The sequence below is a fragment of the Dermacentor andersoni genome, chromosome 10 (genome assembly GCF_023375885.2).
Source record: "Dermacentor andersoni chromosome 10, qqDerAnde1_hic_scaffold, whole genome shotgun sequence".
Classification (NCBI taxonomy): Eukaryota; Metazoa; Arthropoda; class Arachnida; order Ixodida; family Ixodidae; genus Dermacentor; species Dermacentor andersoni.
In genome coordinates, this window is record NC_092823.1 from 112646229 (window position 1) to 112669804 (window position 23576).

The following is a 23576-nucleotide window of genomic DNA, read 5'->3' on the forward strand; positions in this document are numbered from 1 at the left end:
CGCACGCCAGGACTTCAATTCGATGGAATGCTCAGCTGCGTAAATTCGGCATTGGAGCACCCCTAAATCTCAAGTCGACCCGCACCCAAATTTAAACTCCCCCCCCCTCAACATTAAGTGGATCCACTCCCAAATTTCAAGTTGTCTCAAGCCTCCATTTCAGTATCCGTGCGGCGGCACATATTTGCCTTGTTGGGTGAATCACTGTTGTGTGATCATTCATAGTTAATCTGTAAAAGCATCATGAACAAGGCGTGCAGAATATAAAATAAACGTGTCACTGCCATTTCACGACCATTAAGGCTCGCAATCTCTTGGTCTCCGGCAACAGCAGTAATGTTTATTTGTAATGTTTGCAGAAAATAAAGAAAGGAAAGGAATATGCTTATCATGTCGTCTTGAAATTGTGCGACGTAAAGCAACAAATGAGCACAATTTTTTCCTCTTAGGGTTACTCATTTGGACACATGCAGCTGTAGTTAGTTAAACTAGTATGATTTTCGCCGCATTCTTTCTTCAAAGCCTCTTCGCAAGGCTTAAGATCCAGCGTATTGTTCCGTCTATGTCTCAATGCTTTGTCTCTCACGTGCAGCTCGCATTTTTGAAGCTCTGTAGAAAGAAAACATGACATTATATAGGCAAACCGCAAGATAGTATAGATTCTGCGTGCCGCGGCCACAAAACTTTGCGGATTTCTTGTGTACAGGAAAGACTGCGCAACGACTCTGGCATTGGCTTTTTCCTCAATACTGCTGTGCTTTATGGCATATAATTGGCATATAATTGGCATATAATTGTAACTTGTCGCGTTTTCCAAGCTTCCTTTTTAATTCACTTATTCAAATCTTCTATTTTTTATATTTATATTCCTTCCTTCCAAAGAAGTGACAGACATTTTTGCCTTTCTGGGGGCTGTCCCTTTTTCCTTTGTTCTCCTTTCTATCTATTTGTGTCTCGGCAAAGTTTCAAAGGCCCCCCGGAACAACGTTATGTGCGCAGCCTTTTTTTACTAGAAGAGCGTTTGCTGCTTTAATATGAAAGCAGATATCGCCTGTCATTACCGAACTGGAGGCCACATGCTATGCGTATTGCATTTCTGGTAGTCAGTAGTGACGTTGGCGTTCCCTGTTCGAGGGGACATGTGATCTCGAGCATGCAGGAAGTTGTTCGAGACATATTTAATGGATGAATTTACAGCACCTATCAAGCAGCATCAGGGAATACGAGCAAAATTTTTTTACTTCATGCGCGGAACTCTCAAGCGCATCTTTCTGCTTCTGTGGTCCGTCACCAGAGATCGCACTGCAAGCTGTTTCTTCCTAAACGCTAGGATCCATACAACGAAAATTCTCTAATCCAAAAAACGGTGGCTTGAAACGCGATGTTGGTCGAAGTAGTTAACCTTATCAGCAATGGCGATAAATGACAAGCCAGTTCAAGAATGAAACAGCAAAACTGACCCTCTTCTTATTGCAATGTTTTACGGATACGCTCAAAAGAACTTAGAAGCAATGTGGGATGGCCCAAGTTGCGTTCAGAATTTTGCATACAGGTACGCTAAATTTTGGCACTGTACTGTTTTGCAAGTAAACTACATTTCTTAACTGGATTGCGAACGTCTTTACTCAGTATTCATATAATATCACATGCGCCTGGGTTAGTATTTATTTCCTAACCAGCGAGTCTATGCGACTGCGTACGATAAACGTTGGTGTGGGTTTAAAATAGAGACGACAAACATGTACACGGAGGCCAGCCATGCATGCGCACACGCCTTAACGCGTGCGTGCTTCTGTGTGCATTTCCGCACGTGCGTGTATGCATCAAGCTCTTGTCCTCGCCTTTGGTCTGTTTCCATAAGAAGCTTATACTCTTGTGAGTTCAGGTACCCGCTCAGTGCTTCAGCTTCATGACAATGAACGATCGGTACAAACTCGAGGTAAAGTTCTCCTTAACGCTTGAAAACGTCATAGGCCATATGTAAACTCAGGTTTCTAAGAATGATTTTGTAGACAATATGAAGATAATCAGGAATAGTACAGAATAAATCGTGCTGCACACACAAAATATCCCTCTTCGCGTTTCTCTCGGTGCAGAGAACCACGGAGGCTGTCGGGCAGAGAACATGAAGCATCTTCTGTTGGCTAACATGAATTTCAGGGTTTCATAAGAATACATCCTTTTCACGATGGTGCTCAAGTGGGGAACTTGCAGTGTAATGTGAAGCCACACCTTTGAGTCCTACGACAAACACCACGTGGCTTAAATGAACACGCTGATAGTTGCAGGTTTAATAGGCGCACACATTAAACTAGGCCGAAGAAAGAGACGAAAAAAAGGAAGAATGAACGAAAATGCTGAAGGTAGCTATGGATATGTCTCTCCCTTCTTTTGTCTCTCTTCAGCTGTTACCTTCTTGGAGTTGCAGCCAGGTGCATTGGCCAATTCAGAACAATTTCTGGTAAAGCAGTAAAGCAAGCAGCGTCCCCAATTAGAACTGCAACTTTCTCCGTTTTCATGACGGAAATACCCTGATACAGGAAACGCCGTGCAACATGTTATAATTTGCCGCAGGTAAATCGCAAACTTTTCATTAGTGGATGGCCCTGATTCATTATTGCCCTTTTTCTCAGGGTGTGATTGTTACTCCTTATTCATTCTTTCGTTTGTAAACTTTGAGATTTGCCTTCTTACCTGAAGGGTCCCTTGTCGCTTTAGGTCTACCTGCAAAAACACCAGAGTGAAGTAGGGGTGTGAAAGAGAGAGTGAGGAAGACGTAAGAGGTCACAAATTTCGTACCAATATACGTAGGAAAGTGCTACATGGAGCATATATAAGGATGCAATACAAAGAAAAATATAAAAATACAATATATAACAACAAAGGTGAACGAGACTTCACTGTAATAAATGTGGCTTCATCGGCCGTTGAGGAAGCCATAAGCCGCGGAGTGCATTTATACATAATGATCCGATCGTATAAATGTGGGCGAAATATTTGCATCTCTTCTTGATTTCTACACATTATTATTATCACAAATCGCGTCTCTGTTCTTGTCACGCAGCCATTGCCATTCCCGATATGCTCTTATTGTGATAGCAATTATATGCACACTCCAAGCGCATTTTTGGCGTAGGCGTCGCCGTCGCCGTGAGGTTCTGTATAAAACCCAAGGGCGATAACACCGTTGCCACACGATCTACGCTGTATGGGCGAATAAAGGCGTGCGAGGGCAGCCGACGATCGCGACTCAATCTCGCCTGCGCGAAAGAGACGAAAGTGGGCAGGACGCTAGCCATCCATCGTCGTGCGCGAGGCACCCCATGTTGCCAGGGGGAGGGAAGGGAGGGAGGGGTGGTCAGCTTTTTCTCCGGCGGCAACTGCGTATGTGGCGTCTACGCGCGGTCGCCGGGCCTTGTCTTGAGAGCGACCTGTGTTGGGGGCAAAGTCTAGGTGCGCCGACGGCTCGTAGCTTTGTGTTTTGGGCGCTCATTTTTCGTTGAAGCGACAGCACAAATGTTACTTCGTTCGCTGCTGCTGCCGCGTTTCCTCACGCCAGCGTTTTGACAGCGAGTTTTCGTGGTCATCGAGTGAGATGTGTTCATGTTTGCTTGTGCGCGCGTGACACCATGCTTCTTAATTTAGTTAGTATGCCTACGTTTACAAGTTTATAAATATTATAAACCTACTATCCCTGCTTCATATAGCTGTCCACTAATTTACGCGTACTATCGTAATTGATGCTTAGCCTTTCGGCGAAACTGCGACTTTATCTTTGACCTCAATGGTATATATTACGGACCCTGCAATATGGCTATCGCATTCAAACGTATACCTGATAGACAGCCCTTTACGTGTTCGGAAATGTAAGACGTGACTGATTTGTTATTCGGATATCGTCTTAATAAGGCGATCAGCATTCTTACGACGCTTCACGCACTATCGATGTCAGATTAGAAAACTCAAATGTAAAGAAGGTGTGCAGGTACGTTGACGACTACCTTGTGCTTCTTGATTCAAGTTCTAGCGGGGAGGTTTCTCCTGATGTCGCGCAAGTGCTAGATCTTTTTAATAGGTGTTTGCAACCGCTCACTGTTACGCATGAAACGCCACAGGATGGCACTTTACGATTCCTCGATATAAGAATGTCTTTTGGGGGACACCAGGTGTGCAGGAAATATGAACCGAGGGCGAACAAGCCGCTACAACCATTTTCATCAGGCCACTCTAAGTTGTTTAAGAGGGGCATTGCTAAGTCAATCCTAATAAATGCGCTTCGCTGCTCATGTCCTCACAGGCGTTTGTCCAGTTTCCTGGCACAAGAGGATCACCTGAAACAGGTCGGTTTTCCGCAGTATATCATCACAACTGTGGCCGAAGGTCTCCTTAAGACCGTAAAACGCGGGCGACCATGTGAGCAGTTTACTTCACCGGAAATTGCGCGAGGGAAGCAGAAACGCGCAACAATGCCGTACATCCACGATATCTCACACCGACTGAAGAAATTGGCAATAACGCAAATGTAAGCGTCATCTTTTCAGCGCCAATCAAGCTGTCCAACTTGTGCAATGCCAACTACTGAGGTTCTGATAAGCCCAGTCGCCAGACAAATCACAAGAAAGGCTATGTTCTTTATGAGAACAATATCATGTATGAACTGCCCCTGTCGTGTGGTAAAAAATACATCTGCCAAACGGAAAAGTGCGTAAACGATAGGCTGCTTGAAAACGCAAATAATGTGCGAACTGGTGGCGTGGGGCATCTGGCTTTTCACTGCAAAAAGCATGAGTGCAGTCCCATTTATAATCAGTGCACTGTGATAGGAAGAAGCCCAACGCAAACATCACGTGAGATTATTAGAGACTTTTAGCGTGTCCGGTATTCGGGCAAGCGCGGGCGGTTTTCCGGTTTAGCGGGGGCGTCAACGTGAGCGGCCAGATTGGTGGCGCCAGCTGGTGGCGCAAAGCTCAACCACACAAACACAGAGCTAATTATTATATTCTGCTTAGCTGCTGGCGTAAATTTTCGACAGTGGCGTAATCGTGTTCACAATTACGCCGCTGCCAAAAATTTGCACGAGTGGCGAAGCAGGATATGGTGAGTTACTGCAGTTTTAGCCATGCGTTTCTCTGGTTGAGCTCTACAACGCCAGGCGGCTTCACCGCTCACATTTACGCCCCGACCATCCGGTAATCCGCCCAAACCGCTCCCGTTTACCGGAATAGCGTACAAGCTAAAAGTCTCTATTGAAGCGGCGAAAATCGCTAGTTTGGGGAACGCTTGTGTTAGCGCGCCTTCAATTGATCTTTCAAAAAAAGAATTCGATTTTTTAAACGTGACACAGAGGGTGGCTTGATGGAGATAGCAGTTTATTCTTGCAGTTACAAAAATTTTGTTTTGGCTATGCATGGTCGCCTTTTTCATCTTCGACATCATCTTAAGTTTCCATTACACATGTCTCGTTGCTCTCTTATTTGTTCGAAACCACAACATATGCGCATGCTTGCGCTACTGTCTGTTACCTATATATATATATATATATATATATATATATATATATATATATATATATTATATATATATATATATATATATATATATATATATATATATATATATGTGTGTGTGTACCGCTTCATAGAGTAAAAAACAATTGTTGGAAGTTAGCGCTGTGTCCGCTTCGTACTTCTGTCTCTCGTCCCTTTTCGTGCGCTCAAAACGTTACAGTTATTGATTTTTAGTAGAACGAGTGCATATAAAGAGGCATGCAATACACGGAAATTATATCACGTATAAGTGACGAGATATACCACAGACATCTTGCGATGCATATGATAAATCACAGTAGGTTTCTTTAAAACCATTGTTCAATTTCGCACTAACATTACAGATGTGTTAGTCATACAAGCTTCCTCATTCCGTCCGACATAAAAAGCTTTCATTGCCTAAAATCTTAATACTTGGCAAAAGTGGACGCACTTTTGCGCGTAAATTAATGAAAGCTTTGATATCAGAAAGAATTAGAAGGCTTGTACCGGTGACGCATGTGTAATGTAGCAAAGCAATGAACAGAAGTTTCTAGAAAAGATCTTTTATTTGGCGGTTCGGTGCGTAGCAGGACTACGATGTGCCTTGCTACTTAAGCGCGGGGTGGTCTGCGCATCGTTCTTGCTTCTTGTGCAAACGCTGGCTTATCTTAATGAAGCTTAATTGCGAGTACCACTTGTTTTCTAACTGCACTAATTTCTCTCACCTAAAGTGAGCAGTTCTCAAACCTGCAAGGTATGAATCAAGTGTCCCAGAACCCCATTCTGTTAGGGTACAGTACAATGGGTGCATATTGAACATTCGAGTACCGTACGTAATTTAAACCTTGGCGTTTCCCATCTCGCGGTATTCAACGTATCTTTTGTTTTTAGTTTTATCTGGTTCCAAGTGAAAACGTTCAACGATTATGACTTGAAATAGGAGAACCGAAGCTGTATTTTAGAACGTGTTTCTAGCGCAAAATAACTTTGCAGTTCCACAAGCACATGTTTTACGCTACAGAAACACGACATTAAATCATTGAATGCAACAACTATGCAAAAAGACAACTTACAGCCTTCTACACTAACTTCTACCCCTGTTTAGATTAAGAACGCTCGTAACTACCAAATGATCGTAAAGCCTCTAGCGCGCACAGCTAAAACTGATAGGGGAGGAATAATTTGCTCTTACTTGGGGCAGGCAAGACTTTGTAGACGCCACATCCAATGTTGTCATCCCAGTGCATAAGAACCTTTGAGTCCACCTCCTTATAATATGCTGTAAACGAACGTATGTATTAAGAATTGCTGACAATTCCATGAGGTACAGTCCATGTACAGGCAATAAAGTACAGCCGCAGCGATTGCTCGCACCGGAAGCATTTGCATAAGCATGCCGCCTATTGCCTCCAGCCGAAAAGACATTGGTTTCCTTTCACCTTGATCACAAAGGGAAAGAAATTCAGTGCTCATATTGTTTTGTTCCCTTGCCTTCTGCTATGTTGCACAAAGGCGAAGGGTTATTTCACAAGGCACGTCTCGGTAGCGATAAGCAGTGTTTGTTTATCATCACATTTGATTGGTGTTCATGTATTTATTCTAGCGGCATACACACAAATCGTCAGTTGCAAGTTCTGCTCTGTTTGTGTGTGCTCCTCTCTTCTTTTGTCTTAGATGAATTGCGCTTTCTTCTACGAAGTATGGCAGAGCAACATGCCCAATCTACACTTTTTTAACCAAACTTGGAGTAAAATAACATCGCAGCCCATCATCTAAAAAAAATTAATTGAATGAATGCACGACGTATCAAGAGTTGTGATTTCACCAATGCAAAACAAAAATAAAATTCTGATGCTTTTATCATGCCAGAACCCCCCTTTGCTACGGAGTCACCTCATAGTGTAGTAATGGCGGTTTTATGATAGCCTGGGGTTCTGAACGTGCACTTTCACCAATGGTATGAGCCGTGCTGCGGTACTGTAGTACAAGAGCAAGTTTTCTACTAGCTATTAACTCGTTTCTTCTTCACCGACAGTTGCACCGTGGTACAGTAGCCCCAGACTTACGGGAGCTTTTCCTCGTCACCACGCACGGCTTGTCGCGGTAACCCGTGACGAGGCACTTCTGCTGGATTTCTGCAATCCGAACTGGGGCGCTCCTGCATTAAAAAAAATTAAATCCTGGGTTTTACGTACCAAAACCATGCTATGATATGAGGCATGCCGTATCGGAAACTCCGCAATAATTGCGACAATCCGCAATTCTTTAGAGTGCCCCGAAATCTAAGCGCACGAGCGTTTTTGCATTTCGCCTCGAAGCCTTGAACATTGCATAAACCAAACGGCTTCACGTTTAACTCGCTATGACAGTCGGGCGTTACGATGGCGGACTAATAGTCTGACTGGTGCATCGGTAATCGCCAATAACCCGACCTCAAGTCGATTAAGTACCTCAGGTCATTTGAAGACTGTGGAAGGCGTCTTCCACTTGGTAGGGTCGATAATGTGTGTTATTGTGGCGACGTTTATGGGGGTGATAATCCCCACAAAATATCCATGATCTTTCTTACTAAATAACCTGGCAGGGCCTGCCCAATGAAACGCGTTACAGCTTTTGGCAAGACATGGCGCCGCTTGCCCGGTAATAATTCGATGTGGTGTACAGCAGTCCAGCCACCACACAGTTAAGTTACGAGGTTCGGCCGGTTAATTACACACACACATATATATATATATATATATATATATATATATATATATATATATATATATATATATATATATATATATATATATATATATATATATATATATATATACGCATGAGAAGAAGGGAAACAGAGGGTTGTAAGATACAATCCTATAAACCCAACAGACGATGCTATAAAGGGAATCATAGTGTTATTTACTTGCCTTATTTGAAGTGTAGAAATGGAAACTAGAGGTTATCAACACGCGTCTTCGGACTGCCCGGGCAATACATTTACCAAGTCAGGTAACGCGGCACTGCTCCCCCCCCCCTTTTTTGAATGTCATTGTGTGTTACATGTATGCCTGGGAGATTTAGCCAGTGCCATAACTCAGCGCCTTCGGAGAGGCTGTAGAACAACCGTGCTTGCGTCAGGCGACACGGAATATGTGATCTTACAAGAAGGATATTTGCCAATAAATTCTGGCATGCAACGTGGGGAGCTAACACGTAAGAATATTTGAAACTGGTTATATTCCAATTCGGTCATTAGCCCTCCATCTTTCCTCAAACATTTCCGGACGCCGCCCACTGCCCCCGACTCTCACATGACGTCAGGAAAACTGCGAAAACTCGCTTTCTGATATACCGTGTGTCATCATGCATGATGCGAGAGCAAAAAAATTCTTCCCGATTCTGCGCTTTTTTCGCCATTAACCTTCAGTGAATAGTACAACTTTTTGTCAAGCGACGTCCCCTTACCGCGACAGCTCAACACGTCAAATTTACGTGCATGGACAAACGGTGTCGTTAATATGCTGAACAAAACTGGATTTTTTTTTTTTTAATAGATGGAGAGTGTCCCGTACCGCAAGGAAAAGCAGATGGAGGCATGCGAATTGCTCTCTCACTGGCTACTCAGAGAATAAATTTCTTTTCGTATAGCAAACATTTCTGTGTGGTAATGTAACTTTGTCCAGCCCGCCCGTAATGTATGTGCTGTTACGTTTCGCCTACAACGCGCGGTAATGCCGGCGCGGATGCAACGGACGCCGGGGCTTCGTTCAAAGCGGCGGACATTTTGGCCCGTTCGACGCCGCCGCAACGCCTCCCCGCCAAGCGTGTCCAGGCGTGTTTCAGTGCCACGTGTCTTCGTGTGTGCGTGTGTGTGTGTGTGCCCACGCTTGTCAAAGCGCGGCAGCCGGGGAGCGGAGCTCCCCAAGTGAGGAGCCAGCAGGTCTGTCCGTCGGCGGGTTGGCGATGCGTCACTACACTCGGCTCACCATGTCTCTCGGCTCGACCGTGCGCGCCGTCGTGGGCTCATGCTCCGCCGTCGCGTGGGCTCATCCCGTGACCTTCCTTCTGGCCCGCGACGCCGAGAGTATAAGAGCAGCTGCCCCCGGACGCCAGGAGAGAGGCTCCGATTTGTACTGTTGAGTTACGTGCTCTCCCGTCTCTCCACTTCGGTCGACCTGACCGGCCGCTCTTTTGCTATGTTAGAATAAACAAGTTGTTCTGTTACCAGTCTACTCTTGCTTTGCCGGGACCTTCGGATGCTTCCAGTGCCCCAGGCCGCCAGGCCAACGCTACTCTTGGGGCTTGCGACCCATTGGCAATAACGAGCGTCAGCACCGAGACCCCAACAACTGGTTGCCAGCGGTGAGATCGCGACAACGGAGGCCAGCAGCGAAGAGATGCGGTTGACTGTATGCTGAGCAGCACAACGACCATCCGGGAGCAGTGCAACGAGCCCTGTGTGATGACTGGTTGCCTGCAGCGGAACGACTGCGCTGAAGTCTTGGCTGCGAGGTTTGGTGAGTGCGGGACTTTCTTCTTCTGAGTTTTGCCAGGCTTTTGTTAGTGTCAGAAACAGAGCTGGTAATTGTGGTTGTCGTTGCTGCCGGGTTAGTTTGCGGCAAGACAATAGTAGGCAGTAGAGAAAGCAGCATTCAGAGCAGCCATGGATTTGAAGTCGTTGCGCAAACCGATATTGCTGGAGCTTGCAAGAGAGTTGGGTCTGGATGTCTCAGACAAACTCAGAAAACCAGAACTGCTAAGGGCTATTCTTGAGTTAGAAGCTGAGGATGACGAGCTGTCGGAATGCCTTGAGACCATTGAGGAGAGGGAGCGTGAACTTAAAGAACAGAAAGAGAAAGATGAGCGTGAACTTAAAGAACAGAAAGAGAAAGATGAGCGTGAACGAAAAGAACAGAAAGAAAAAGAAGAGCGCGAACACGCTTTGGAAATGAAGCGTCTCGAGGTAGAGATGGAACGCGCTCGTAATGGAAGTCAGGCACACGGTGCAGGAGAACGAGTATTGTTCAAAATGACTGATGCGGCCGTTTAAGCTTGGAGAGGACATTGGTTTGTTCCTGGTTAACTTTGAGCGAACGTGCGAGAAGCAGGCGTTCTCTCGGGAAACGTGGCCACAGCGCTTGCTCACTTTGTTACCCGGTGAGGCGGCCGACGTAGTCGCTCGCTTGGAGAGAGAGGAGGCAGAGGATTTCGACAAAGTGAAATCGAGTCTGCTAAAAAAGTACCGGCTGTCAGCGGAGGCGTTCCGTCGGAAGTTCCGGGAAAATGAGAAAGGCAGAAGTGAGTCATATACAGAGTTTGCGTACAGGCTTATGTCAAACATGCAGGAGTGGCTCAAAGAAGAGAAAGCGTTTGGTGACCACGAGAAAGTTCTGCAGTGTTTCGGGCTAGAACAGTTTTATAGTCGGTTACCTGAGAACGTGCGGTACTGGGTCTTGGATAGGCCAGACGTTAGTACGGTGGCTCGAGCCGCTGAGCTAGCCGAGGAGTTTGTGACGCGTCGGGCTCGTGGAGCTAAGGACGGTCAAAAGGGTGAATTTGGCTCCAAGTTTGAGAGGCCGAAGTTCACGCCCATGAGAAAGCGGTTCGAGACGAGGCGAGCGCGCGTGTGTTATACGTGCCAGAAGCCGGGTCACTTTTCGGCGCGGTGTCCGACCGAACGTGAGGAGACGGCGGCAGCCGAAGCCGAACGCAGAAAGCGGTTCGAGATGAGGCAAGCGCGCGTTTGTTATACGTGCCAGAAGCCGGGTCACTTTTCGGCGCAGTGTCCAGAAACAAAAACAAAAGTCGTGTTTTTGTCTTTATGCAGCATTGACGAGAACATGAAGCTTCTTGAGCCTTACATGCGAGACCTCCTCGTGAACGGGAAAGAGTGCCGAGTGCTTCGCGATACCGCAGCTACAATGGATGTAGTTCACCCCTCTTACGTAGAACCCGATATGTTCACGGGCGAGTGCGCATGGATCAAGCAAGCAGTGGAAGCTCATAGCGTGTGTCTGCCGGTAGCAAAAGTGCTTATTGAAGGACCTTTCGGAGCACTTGAGACGGAGGCCGCAGTGTCATCTATGCTGCCCCCCCAGTACCCGTACCTATTTTCGAACAGGTCCGATCACCTCCTGCGCGAGAAGGGGCTTTTGTTTGGTGAGGCTAGCGTTCAGGCCTTAACCAGATCGAAGGTTCGGGAGCTCGCTGCAAAGGCGGTAGTTGCGGGGCCGACGTTGTTGAACGATGAGAAAGGGTTAGAGGCGCAGCAAGCTGGTATTCAGAGCACGCCCGAACTGAATAAAATTGCGCCTGTAGCGTTAAAGGCACCAGATACTGGAGAGGAAAATCCCGACACGGGAAAGTTAGAAGAGCTTCCGGTCGAGCTTCCGGGACTAGGCTCAGTGACGAACAGGAAAGACACCGATCAAGTCATTAGTGACTTAATAAGTAAAGCATCGCTGTCGCCTGAGCAGAAAACCGAACTACACCAGCTCTTACAAGAGTTTCAAGGTCTGTTCTCTGAGAGGCCTGGTAGGACTTCTGTCCTTACTCATGACATAGAACTTACCTCCCCAGAGCCAGTACGATCCAAGGCGTACCGGGTGTCACCCCGCCAGAGCGATATTATGGAGGCTGAGGTAACGAAAATGCTACAGCTCGGTGTTATTGAAGCGGGTGAGAGTGATTATACCTCCCCTTTGATTTTAGTTGAGGTACCGGGCAAGGAACCTCGTCCTTGCGTCGACTACCGCAGGCTTAATTCCATCACTAAGGATCAAATTTATCCGATCCCTAACATCGAGGAGCGCCTTGAGAGAGTGAGTAGCGCTCAGTTTATTTCCACCCTAGATCTTGTCAGGGGTTATTGGCAGGTTCCACTTACAGAAGAGGCTAGTAGGTATGCGGCATTCATTTCACCAATGGGGACATTCCGTCCTAAAGTTTTGAGTTTTGGTTTGAAGAACGCGCCATACTGCTTTTCAAGCCTCATGGATAAAGTGTTGCGGGGACAGCAAGAATTCGCTTTACCGTATCTAGACGACGTAGCGATATTCTCCGCATCCTGGCCTGAGCATATGGCGCACTTGCGGGCAGTGCTAACCCGCCTGCGCGATGCGGGCTTGACAGTCAAGGCTCCCAAGTGCCAGTTAGCACAGGCCGAGGTTGTCTACCTCGGACACGTGATTGGTCGGGGTCGTCGCCGCCCCTCTGAAATAAAGGTGGCCGCTGTGCGAGACTTCCCGCAACCGCGCACAAAGACCGATATTCGGTCGTTCTTAGGTGTCGCCGGCTACTATCAGAGGTACATCCCCAGGTACTCTGATATCGCGGCTCCCCTAACGGATGCTCTAAGAAAGACAGAGCCGCAAACAGTCGTCTGGGATGAGACAAAGGAAAGAGCTTTTAGCGCCCTAAAGAGCGCCCTAACAAGCCAGCCTGTGCTACGATCGCCCGACTACACAAAAGGGTTCGTTGTTCAGTGTGATGCTAGTGAGCGAGGCATGGGCGTTGTACTGTGCCAACGGGAAAATGGAGAAGTAGAACACCCCGTCCTGTATGCTAGTCGTAAGCTGACGAGTCGTGAGCAGGCGTATAGTGCCACCGAGAAAGAGTGTGCGTGTATCGTGTGGGCCGTTCAGAAATTGTCATGTTACCTAGCCGGCTCGAGGTTTATCATTGAAACGGATCACTGCCCTCTCCAATGGCTGCAGACCATCTCTCCCAAAAATGGCCGCCTCCTGCGCTGGAGCCTCGCTTTGCAACAATATTCCTTTGAGGTGCGTTACAAAAAGGGGAGTCTCAACGGTAACGCCGATGGCTTAAGTCGAAGCCCCTAACGTGGGAATCAGCCTCAAAATTGCTTGTTACTGATGTTTTTCTTCCTGAGGCAGGATTTTTAACCTATTGCTTTCGTGTAGTGTTTCAAAGTGATGATGTGCTTTCTAGTGCAATTTTCCGATTTGTGGACGCGTTCTGAGTGCTGCTAAACTACTGTAAGGAACTAGGCAGCAGTATAAAAGGGGAAAGAGCCTGGCAGGGCTTAGTGAGGGTTGTGCCGTGCTTGCTGACTGAGCGGTTGACTTTCGGCGTAGTTCTAACGCTTGCCGGAAACGAGAACAAAAATGTCAACTCTCCCGAAGTCACTTTGCAGTGTCCTGTGTGCACCTGAACGTGAGAACGAGGCCTTCTCTGTGCGCTGCGCTCAAGAAACGCCAAAGGACGCCCGACTTCGGTTATGAGCATCATCGAGCGACATCCCTCCGGACAGCGGATGCAGTCCCCTGACCATCGGGATCTCCTTCCCCCGGCGGGGCGGTCTGTTACGTTTCGCCTACAACGCGCGGTAATGCCGGCGCGGATGCAACGGACGCCGGGGCTTCGTTCAAAGCGGCGGACATTTTGGCCCGTTCGACGCCGCCGCAACGCCTCCCCGCCAAGCGTGTCCAGGCGTGTTTCAGTGCCACGTGTCTTCGTGTGTGCGTGTGTGTGTGTGTGCCCACGCTTGTCAAAGCGCGGCAGCCGGGGAGCGGAGCTCCCCAAGTGAGGAGCCAGCAGGTCTGTCCGTCGGCGGGTTGGCGATGCGTCACTACACTCGGCTCACCATGTCTCTCGGCTCGACCGTGCGCGCCGTCGTGGGCTCATGCTCCGCCGTCGCGTGGGCTCATCCCGTGACCTTCCTTCTGGCCCGCGACGCCGAGAGTATAAGAGCAGCTGCCCCCGGACGCCAGGAGAGAGGCTCCGATTTGTACTGTTGAGTTACGTGCTCTCCCGTCTCTCCACTTCGGTCGACCTGACCGGCCGCTCTTTTGCTATGTTAGAATAAACAAGTTGTTCTGTTACCAGTCTACTCTTGCTTTGCCGGGACCTTCGGATGCTTCCAGTGCCCCAGGCCGCCAGGCCAACGCTACTCTTGGGGCTTGCGACCCATTGGCAATAACGAGCGTCAGCACCGAGACCCCAACAGTGCACATTCTTCTGTCATCTGCTCACAGGATACCTCCGGCCAGCAAGGCGAAACAAACAGTATTTGCGTTCCTTCAAAAATTTTTTGTTCCTTTTCGCACATAAATTTATTCATTGTCATCGCGGTTAATATTTCAGACTCTGCTTTATTATATTCTGTCCTATCGGAGTACTGCCTTATGTTGAAGCCTTTGCAATGTTATAGAATTTCTGGTGAGGAGTTATTTTTGTTCTCGAATATTTCTAGGAAATCAACATTTTTGAGCCAAGCCTCAAGTTCACTTTAACACTTACTTCTTGCAGCCCTTCCTGAAGTAATTGTAATAATAATAGCAAAAGCCATGTAAACATTGTATGTCGTACTTTATATAAGAAACACATTTGCTTTTATTCCATGTTGTTGAGTATATCCAAGTCCTTTCACCTGTATTCAACACCTGCAAGAGAAAAATTTCTTAGTCTGTGTCTTGTAACGTGCAACCCTACGGATAGCTACTGACTTCCCGTGGTGCGCTGTAAAGCAACATTAATCCTGTATATGGAATATACCAAGGACGAGGCTACACAAGTGCGCCCTTACACATGAAAGACAACAGTAATGTCGAGAAAACCTCTGTCAGCTTATATGACTAAGTTGGTTTGTTCACTACCTATAACACCTCTGATTCTGTTAAGAAGACAACGGATCACCCCGGAAAGCACTGGCGACGAGAAGCTTCACGGATGGGGATGAGATTGCGTTATGGAAGCAGCAAATAGGCATGCCAACACGAACAACCAGTTTCATCGGTCTTATATGAGTTGGCCGGAACGGCACTTCGCTAATTTCCTGGTACAGGCATCTAACGTTTTATTTCGAAGCTCACTTTACGTGACGAAACCAGTGACGAAGCATGTCCATCTTCTCACGCTGTGTGGAACGCAATGTGTGATGACCACACTCGCATGACACCATGAAGAGCATTCCACTGGGCCAGCCTGACTACTAAGATGTTGATGAGTGCAGCATTTCAACGAGATGGGGCACAGAATTGCAAAGCTATCACGAAAGCGTTCTGAAGCGACATGCCTAACATTGGTGTCAAGTTCGTCTGGTGAGACGCGTGTGGCATTCAGGCGCGGTTTAATTAGTGACGTGTGTCACGAGAGCGGAATGACGGGATCATTCGTAGTACTCCTGCGAACTCCAACCAAAACAGTGGAAGAACGGGTTCTGCATGTTCACTAAGCAAACCAAGCCTACTGCATTATAAATTTTGCTAACTGTCGACACCGAGTGTTTTGCTTTTCATCCACCCGCAAACCAGTCAGTGCTTGGAGATTAATGAACGAGACTAAAAGCGATTAACCAAGGGGCCCGATTTTCTAGTTTGATATGAATAATTAAAATCGGATCCCTCGGTTAACCCCGTCTCTCCTCGTTCATTACATAACGCGAGTCTTGAATCCGGCAACATTGATGCCTTCAGGTAGCGCGTGTGGGTTTATTGACCAGTTGCCTTCATCCAGAAAATCACGTACTCGTACGCCTAGATTGAACAGTGGTAGTCCGTTCAATTTGTAAGTTTTACGGCTTCTAGAATAAGTACGTACGTGTCCTTGGTGCCAGTTTGCATTTTTGAAACGGTTCACACAACCAGTTTCATACCTTTTTTCTCGTTGGTTATAAGTAATAGCGATAAACTGAAACTGGTACAATTGCGTTTGCTTTATTGAACAATGTGGGGTTTACTGTACGTCCCAATAGCCTCTGATACGTCTGAAGAAAACTTTGGTATACCACACGTCGCAAAAAGCTGCTGTAGTCATGAGGCAAAAGCACCCAACATTAGCGTTTACAAGGGTCGACTCAGTGGATGTCGAATTCGTGGAGAATCGATGAATCTATACTAGCGCCGGTAGTAAAGTAAACAAGGCAAGATATGACAAACATTATATAAGAGCGCTCAACATTGCTGTGACATGACCATCTGTGAACTCACAAAAGCGTCTCATTTGCAAACAAAATAGTCTCACCTCAGAAATATTTGTAACGGATGTCCCATGCGCCACTGCGATGAATCCAAATACCAGCATAAGCATTCTACTTAGCATCCTGCCTTAGTGGAAGCAAATATATCTATCCCCTTTGAAGCGCAGCAGATCTCCAGCAGTCGAAGGTTCGCCTGACAGACCCACGTTCGAGCGTTTTATTGTCACTTGTTCTTTGACTTATTTTTCCTGGGACTACCCCAGAGAATAACGCTGCTTTTATTGCGGTTAGAGACATTTTCATTTGGCTTTAATACAGCTGTTTAAATATTAATGCGGTTAACCACCAAGCTTATAAGGCCAGGAAGTTCTTCACCCTTACATTAAATGTAAAAGTGGTGCGCTAAAAAAGTTCATTTGACGTACACTACCTTCTAGGAAGTGAACTTATAAGAGCACCACTAACGCACCCTACTATTGCCAGTGCCTGAAATTTCATTTCCAATTTCGAAACTGATGCGACATTTTATTCCTCCGGAATAAAGAGCCAGCTGATCTGATTTCACTATCAACTTGTTAGGCTCACATGATCTTTTTATTATTGCGAGAGCAATTATATGGCAACGCAGCATCACATACTCGTCGCCTCCGTGACGTTCCGTATGAAGACCTAGGGCGATAACATCGTCCCCGCGCTTATGCTGTATGAGCGAGTGAAGGCTCACCAGGGCGAGCCGAGGATGGTGACGTAATCGCGCGCGCCCAAGGGAGGAAAGTGGGGACGAGGCGTGCTGTCTTGCGTTGCGCTCAAAGCCAGAGGGAGACCGGAGGAAAAGGAGGGGGGGGGGATGGGGGCTTCTGCTCTGGCAGCTGGTGCGTTTGGCGTGGCCGCATGGGCCTTATCTTGAAAGCGATCTGCGATGGGGAGCGATTTCTCGGCTTAGTTCGCGTTGAAGCGAGAGGCAGCAGGAAGGTCAATACGCTCACTGCTACTACTGCGCTTCTGTCCCTAAAGCGCATTGACAGCGAGTTCCAACGGTCATCGAGTGAGATGCGTTCATGTTTTAATATGCGCGCACGACAGCATGCTTATAAATTATTTGTTAAGCGAATGTTTACAAGCTTGTAGGGCCGATATATTTGCTATCCTAGCTGTCTTCTAATTTCCTATCTCAATCCATGTATCGCTTTTCGGTGAGAACTACGACTTTCTGTAGTTCGAACCAGCGTTTACTGCTTTATTATTCGCGTTCTCATGCCATCTTCCTGCTGGAGGCGAATGAACCTGTAGAGACACTTTAGGAAGAAAAGAATACATGTGCGTTTAATTTAGGTACAGAGAGAGAGAGAGAGAGAGAGAAAGAGAGAAAGAGAGAGTCAACTTATATTGATGCCAGCAATTATGAGGGCTGACGCAGCCTCCCTCCACCTAGCAGACGGCCGAGATCCCCTAGGTCTCAGAGGCTGCTTCGGCTAGCTGGACGGCCATGACCTGGTCTCGCTGGTCTGAGAGGAGCAGCAAGATATTGAATTTTGCGGTCCTCGAAAGGAGCCGCCTTCGAACATGCCCATAGAATATGTGGCAGATCTGCCCTGCCCACACATAATTTACAGTGATCCTCATATTGCTCTGGATAGAATCTGCTGCAGGACACCAGGTTAGGATACATGTTTGTGTGCAGGAAGTGCTAGGTTACCGCCTGTTTCTTCGTTAACTCAAGATGAACTGGTGGGTACCGGGCGCTTTCCAGCCGATATTAATCGGCGAGTTATTTGTAGCTGACCATGCGGTCTCCTCTCGTTCCTGGCTGGGCTGGTTCACTTGCTCGGCGAGTAAGTTCTCGGGCTACGTTGAGAGCCGCTTCGTTGCCGGGGAGAGAGGAGCGCGCAAGTACTCAAATAATTCGGATAGTCCCGCGATGATGGTCACTCTTATACTTAAGAACTTTGAGCTCTTCAGGCGAGATGCCTCCTTTTGCGAAATTATGTACTGCGGTCATTGAGTAGCATATGATAATTCTAGCTTTAGTGCAGGTCACCACTAATGCTAGTGCTGATTCCTCCACAACATCGCGGTGGTCCCTTTAAACTGTTCCGCCAGCTAGCGGTTCTCCATCCGCGTCTACCACTATAACGGCCAGCCCTTTGCCCTCTCTGTATTCCGCGGCGTCTGCATAGGCCATCTCCTCTATGGTATTTGCGTTTAATGTAGCGCGCCTGGACTATCGTCTCTCCTTGTGCATGCTGTTTGGCAGTGAAGAAATATTAATGTTCCTACTTGTCTCTAATGGCATGCTGAGTTTTATGCCGGGTTGTGTTTTGTAGTGAATATTTATTTTCCATTCAATGTGTTGCACCATGGTGCTCTGTGTGAGTCATTCGTACTGGGCGGTGGTGTCCACCTAGATTAGTTCAAGCGCAGTTGTGTAGCCCCAATTCTAAGGGTCTATCGTTGGTTGTTTTGACTGGGATGCCATTTGCCTGTTTCAACTCCCTTGTGATGATGCATTCTAAGGTTTGTTTGTTTTTTGCCACCCCAAATGCTACGTAAGGTGCCTCAGAGACGACGCGGCCAATGACGAAGGCCTGCACTAAACAAATTATACGGACCTCCTCATGCCTTAGTGTCTTTTGCCAATTCTTTTGTGATGTCTTAGTGTTTGCTGTGGGCTGTTTTCTAGCGCATTGATGGTTTCAAGATTTCTGCCTTCCGCATGCAACCGGAGTCCTAAGACTTTGTTGTGATCTACGATAACTATTGGGCCCCCGTTTGCCTTGATGTTAATGTTCAGTGTTCCTCCATAGTATTTATTGGTTGTAGGGTATACCAGTAGGAGTTCAGACTTTTGTGAGGAGATATTGAGTCGCTTTACCGCTGCATAGCGTTCGAGAGCCTTCGTGGGCAGGTTTTCCTCGATTTGGCCCTCGCTGCCGCCTGTCACCCACAAGGTTATGTCGTCGGCGTACAGGCTGTGGTTGAGGCCGCGGATCTCGCTGAGGATTTTCGGCAGGCCGATCACGGCCACGTAGAAGAGAAAGGGCGACAATACCGAACCCTGCGGCGTTCCCCTACTACACGTTCTATGTCGTCCGACTTGATTTCTCCTATCGTGATTTGAGCTGTGCGGTTCGAGAGAAAGACCTGGAATTTGTTGTAGGCCTTGCGCCTAACCCCAGGTCGCGGAGCTTCCCTAGGACCGCCTTGTGGGTAATGTTACCCATAGCCTTAGTGAGGTCCAGCCCTAAGATAGCTTTAAGTCCCGCTCCTCTGCCCCGCGCGTCGAGGATTTGATGCTTAATTTGGAGTAGGATGTCCGGCGTGGACACTTTCGGCCTGAATCCAATAATCGTGAGTAGATACAAGCCTCTGTCCTTCATGTGCTTGCTTACTCTAGTGCGAACGACGTGCTCCATCAGCTTGCTGACGCACGAGGTCAGGCAGATGGGCCTGAGGTACACAATGAGTAATTTCCTCACGGGCTTGGGGATCATCACCACGTGGGAAGTTCTACACTACCGATGTAATGCGCCCCTCTCCCAACACTCGGTAATGTACTATGTGATTGCCGCTATGGATTTATGGCTTAGGTTTCGGAGAAGTTATTCGTGAAGCTGTCCGGGCCCGGCGCCGAACTTGTGCGTAGCCTGAGTATTTCGACCCTCTCCTCAGCCGCCGTGATTTCTTCGTCCATCGCGGGGTTTTTCCTGGCCATTTACGCGCTCTGGAGTTCTTGCGTAATGCTTCCTATGTATTTGTTCTGTATGTCGCGAATAAGTTTGTCGTCAGATCCCGTGTAAGGGCGCGTGATTTGTTTTACCTAGAAAAAAAATAGTTCATCAGTCTAGATGATACAGCCTGCACAAAGAATTTTCGTAATTAAATTTGAGATTGAATGAAAATGAATGTCACTACAAGGTATTTTCTCTGACAATATGTTAGTAGGGAGGTACAATGCGCCACCAGAGTCCCCGTGTTGATTTTGTTTGGTATTTGCAGTCCAATGCAACCTTCCACGATATCGTCGAAGGCACCCTTTGTACAACCGAGAATTTTCACTATTTCTCGGTTTCTTTTTGTTTCTAATCAACTATATGCCCTGCTGTGTGCTTGAAACTCTTCAGTGGGTTGAAGCTGTCAAGTGGGGCAAAGTCCCTGGTCTGATAATTTGTTACCTTATCTTCCTTCTCGTGAACGCAAATTAATTCTATATATCTAACAGTTAATTTTGTGCAATTCAAGATACATTCACAAGAATTAACTCTGTCACACTCCGTGTCTCAATAAAGTACTATTCTTTGTTAGTTCAATTGCAAATATTTAACGAACCTTCCATTCGCATCTCTTTGTCCAACAGATTGAGGTAAATTTCTTTTCCTCCAACTTTTTCTTACTTGCAAACTTTTCCTTTAGACAACTTTCGTGCAACATTAAATTTTTTATTTCTTTCGCATGTCATCACCGTGGGGTTTTTTTTTCGCTAGCGTAATACGTTCTTCTCATGGTAAAACAGTCACTTGTTGCTTTAATTTATAGAAGGGCAACAGCCAAGCACTTACCTGTCAGACGTTTAGCCGCGCCGACTTTGAACAAACTTTTAAATGTCTAGTCTCTTTAGAACAATATTCAAGTTTGTTGTTTATGTAAATCAATGTTTGCAGGTGATGAAGCAGTTGGTCCGGTAAAGGCCCCTTTCGTCTTGTGCTCGACGAATTAATTTTGAAAGTCTTGGTCGGGAAATACTGTTGTGGACAAGAAGATGTGATGTTTTGCACTTCGGTGCTGTGTGCTAAATTGCTCAGAATATTGGAGCTACGTTATGCTGGACTCTTAGCCTAGGGCAATAGTCTCTTGAACATGCTCCGTCATCGTACTTTATTCACACCACATAGACATCTCGACATGTACATAATTTGCGTATTGCAAGAATGTATCGGAAGGAAACCGTAATATGAACCAGTAGTGAAAATGCGTACGCGCGGATGAGATAATTCCTAATTATGGGTGGGAATGTTACCCGAGTGAATGGTTTGGCGTGCTACTGCAGGTTTAATATGCAGGGTGTTTCAGAGAACACTTTCAAAAATTTTTCACGGTTGCCTCTGGCAGATAGCTCAATTCTAGTTTATGAGCCGGCCTACTCGAAGCGGCGTACACTACTTGCACAAAAAATTGAAATACAAAATCGACCAGTTAACAAGAACTCACTAATTGATTTTATAGCTAATTATCTTATGACCCATATTGCAATTTACAAATTCTAGCAGTGGACATCGCAAGGCGAATCCACGTGGAACGAATTCACAGGACGACACCAGTTTCGACATATATATTCCCGAAGTTTGCGGAGAAATGCATTGGCTTTCCAGTTACTTGTGTGCTTCAGTGCATGAAACAACGTTTTGTTAACAAGTTAACTGAAACATCAATGCATTTCTCTGCAAAGTTCGGGAATTTATATCTCGAAACTGGTGTCAATTTGAAAATTCGTTTCAAGTGGATCAGCCTTGCGAACTCCACGGCTAGAATTTGTAAATCGCAATATGGGCCATAACGTAATTAATTAAAAACATAATTAGTAAATTTTTAAGAATTAGTCAATTTTTAATCTCAATTTGTTCTGCGAGTATTGTCCGCCGCTTCGAGTAGACCAGCTCATGAACTAGAATTGTGATATCTGCCACAGGCAACTTTGAAGATTTTTGAAGGTGTTCGCTGAAGCACCCTGTATAATGATGGGTCAAAGGAGATGAGAAAAAGAACAACGCAGGTTACTATACTCCCGTAAAAATTCGAAAACGGTAACCAGTGGGCATCATGAACGAAAGTGGAAAATCGAGCCGCTGTGGCATGGTCAATAACCAAAATTTCATTCATCTGAGTGCTTTTGGCTACACGTCAGTGATGTGCTCTGGCTCTTTCGGCTGCTTTTCTTTTGGCTTCTTGTTGGTGGTGAGGCACTCACCACTCATATAAACAAGCTGATTGCAGTAGACACGTGCTCTCGCTGAACAAGGTTTCGGGGTGTTCGTTGCCGAACCACACCATCTAATCTTGCCCTTTTAGACACAAGTGCTTTGCGCAAGAATTTTGGGGCTCCTGGAGGTTTCGATCCAAAGGCGGCGTGCTCGAGAAGAAACGTTTACGAGGGAGGGCTGCAGCAGCATGGTACAAGTATGGCAATCGCCTTCCACCCTGGCGTTCGCGCCACCGGCGAAGCTACGTATATGACGAATCAGTTTATACGTATAGCCACTTTTTCTACCGTAGCATGAGCTGCTTTACCACTCTATTCTCTAGGGAATTACGTAAAAGCACGACCAATGGGCGTTATATATACTCACTCCAGGAAATATAATAATGAATATTAAGTTTAATAAACGGAATGGCTTTTTAGAATCGTTCGGCTATTCGCTTACATTTACAATAATCTTCAATTGTTTACAACGAAGACGCTGAATAAAAAGATTGTTTATAAGCATTTTTTTCTGTTTTCCACATTTTCTACGAACGCCATTTCATGCTCCACGCGAATGTAATTTTGATTACCGGCACGTACCGAGTCGGCGGCGTCAAGGAAGAACAGCCTTTGGAGAGACAGCGAAGCTACCCTGATAGACTCGGCTGATGGCGATGACACTTTCAACATGCTTTCACGACTATCCTGAGGCGGAAAGAGAAACCAAGAATGATCAGGTCCTGCCTGCACTTATACAAATTTGATGACAAAGGCAACAACAGAGACCGAAAAGTTATGCCATACTCTTTTCGCCAGTGCTACATTCCGAGAAAGGGCAAGCCGTAGGTTTCAGTACGAGCAACTGCTGGAAATTAAAATTAAGAACGTCGAGATCCACGCACGGAAGTGTGTTCTGATGGTGGACATCGCTCAAGGGGCATTGACATTAGACTCCCGTTCTGCCGTCACCATGTTCGGCAGTGTGAAGGTTGTCAGCTTCACTCTGTTTGTCAAATTACAGCATGAGTAATTTGAACATCAATGCGGCAATATTACGCTGTTGGATTAGCACTGCCTCGGGGGAGCTGAAATTAAGGGTAGCTTTGGATTTAATATAGTGTCGTATATATCGTCTAAACACACCTGCTAATCGTAGTCGACGCAGTAG

At 46.5% G+C, this 23576-nt stretch overlaps 1 protein-coding gene across 1 annotated transcript; it reads right to left on the bottom strand.

The window, feature by feature from the left end:
* Nucleotides 1–318: 318 nt before the first annotated feature.
* On the bottom strand, nucleotides 319–16672 carry LOC129380302 (uncharacterized). Its single transcript, XM_055061103.2, has 6 exons — nucleotides 16497–16672; nucleotides 14775–14917; nucleotides 7595–7686; nucleotides 6721–6807; nucleotides 2695–2724; nucleotides 319–609 (listed from the first exon to the last, which is right to left on the bottom strand). Exons 1-6 carry the CDS (start codon nucleotides 16572–16574, stop codon nucleotides 452–454), a joined length of 588 nt encoding a protein of 195 aa, XP_054917078.1. The 5' UTR covers nucleotides 16575–16672; the 3' UTR covers nucleotides 319–451.
* Nucleotides 16673–23576: the final 6904 nt, after the last annotated feature.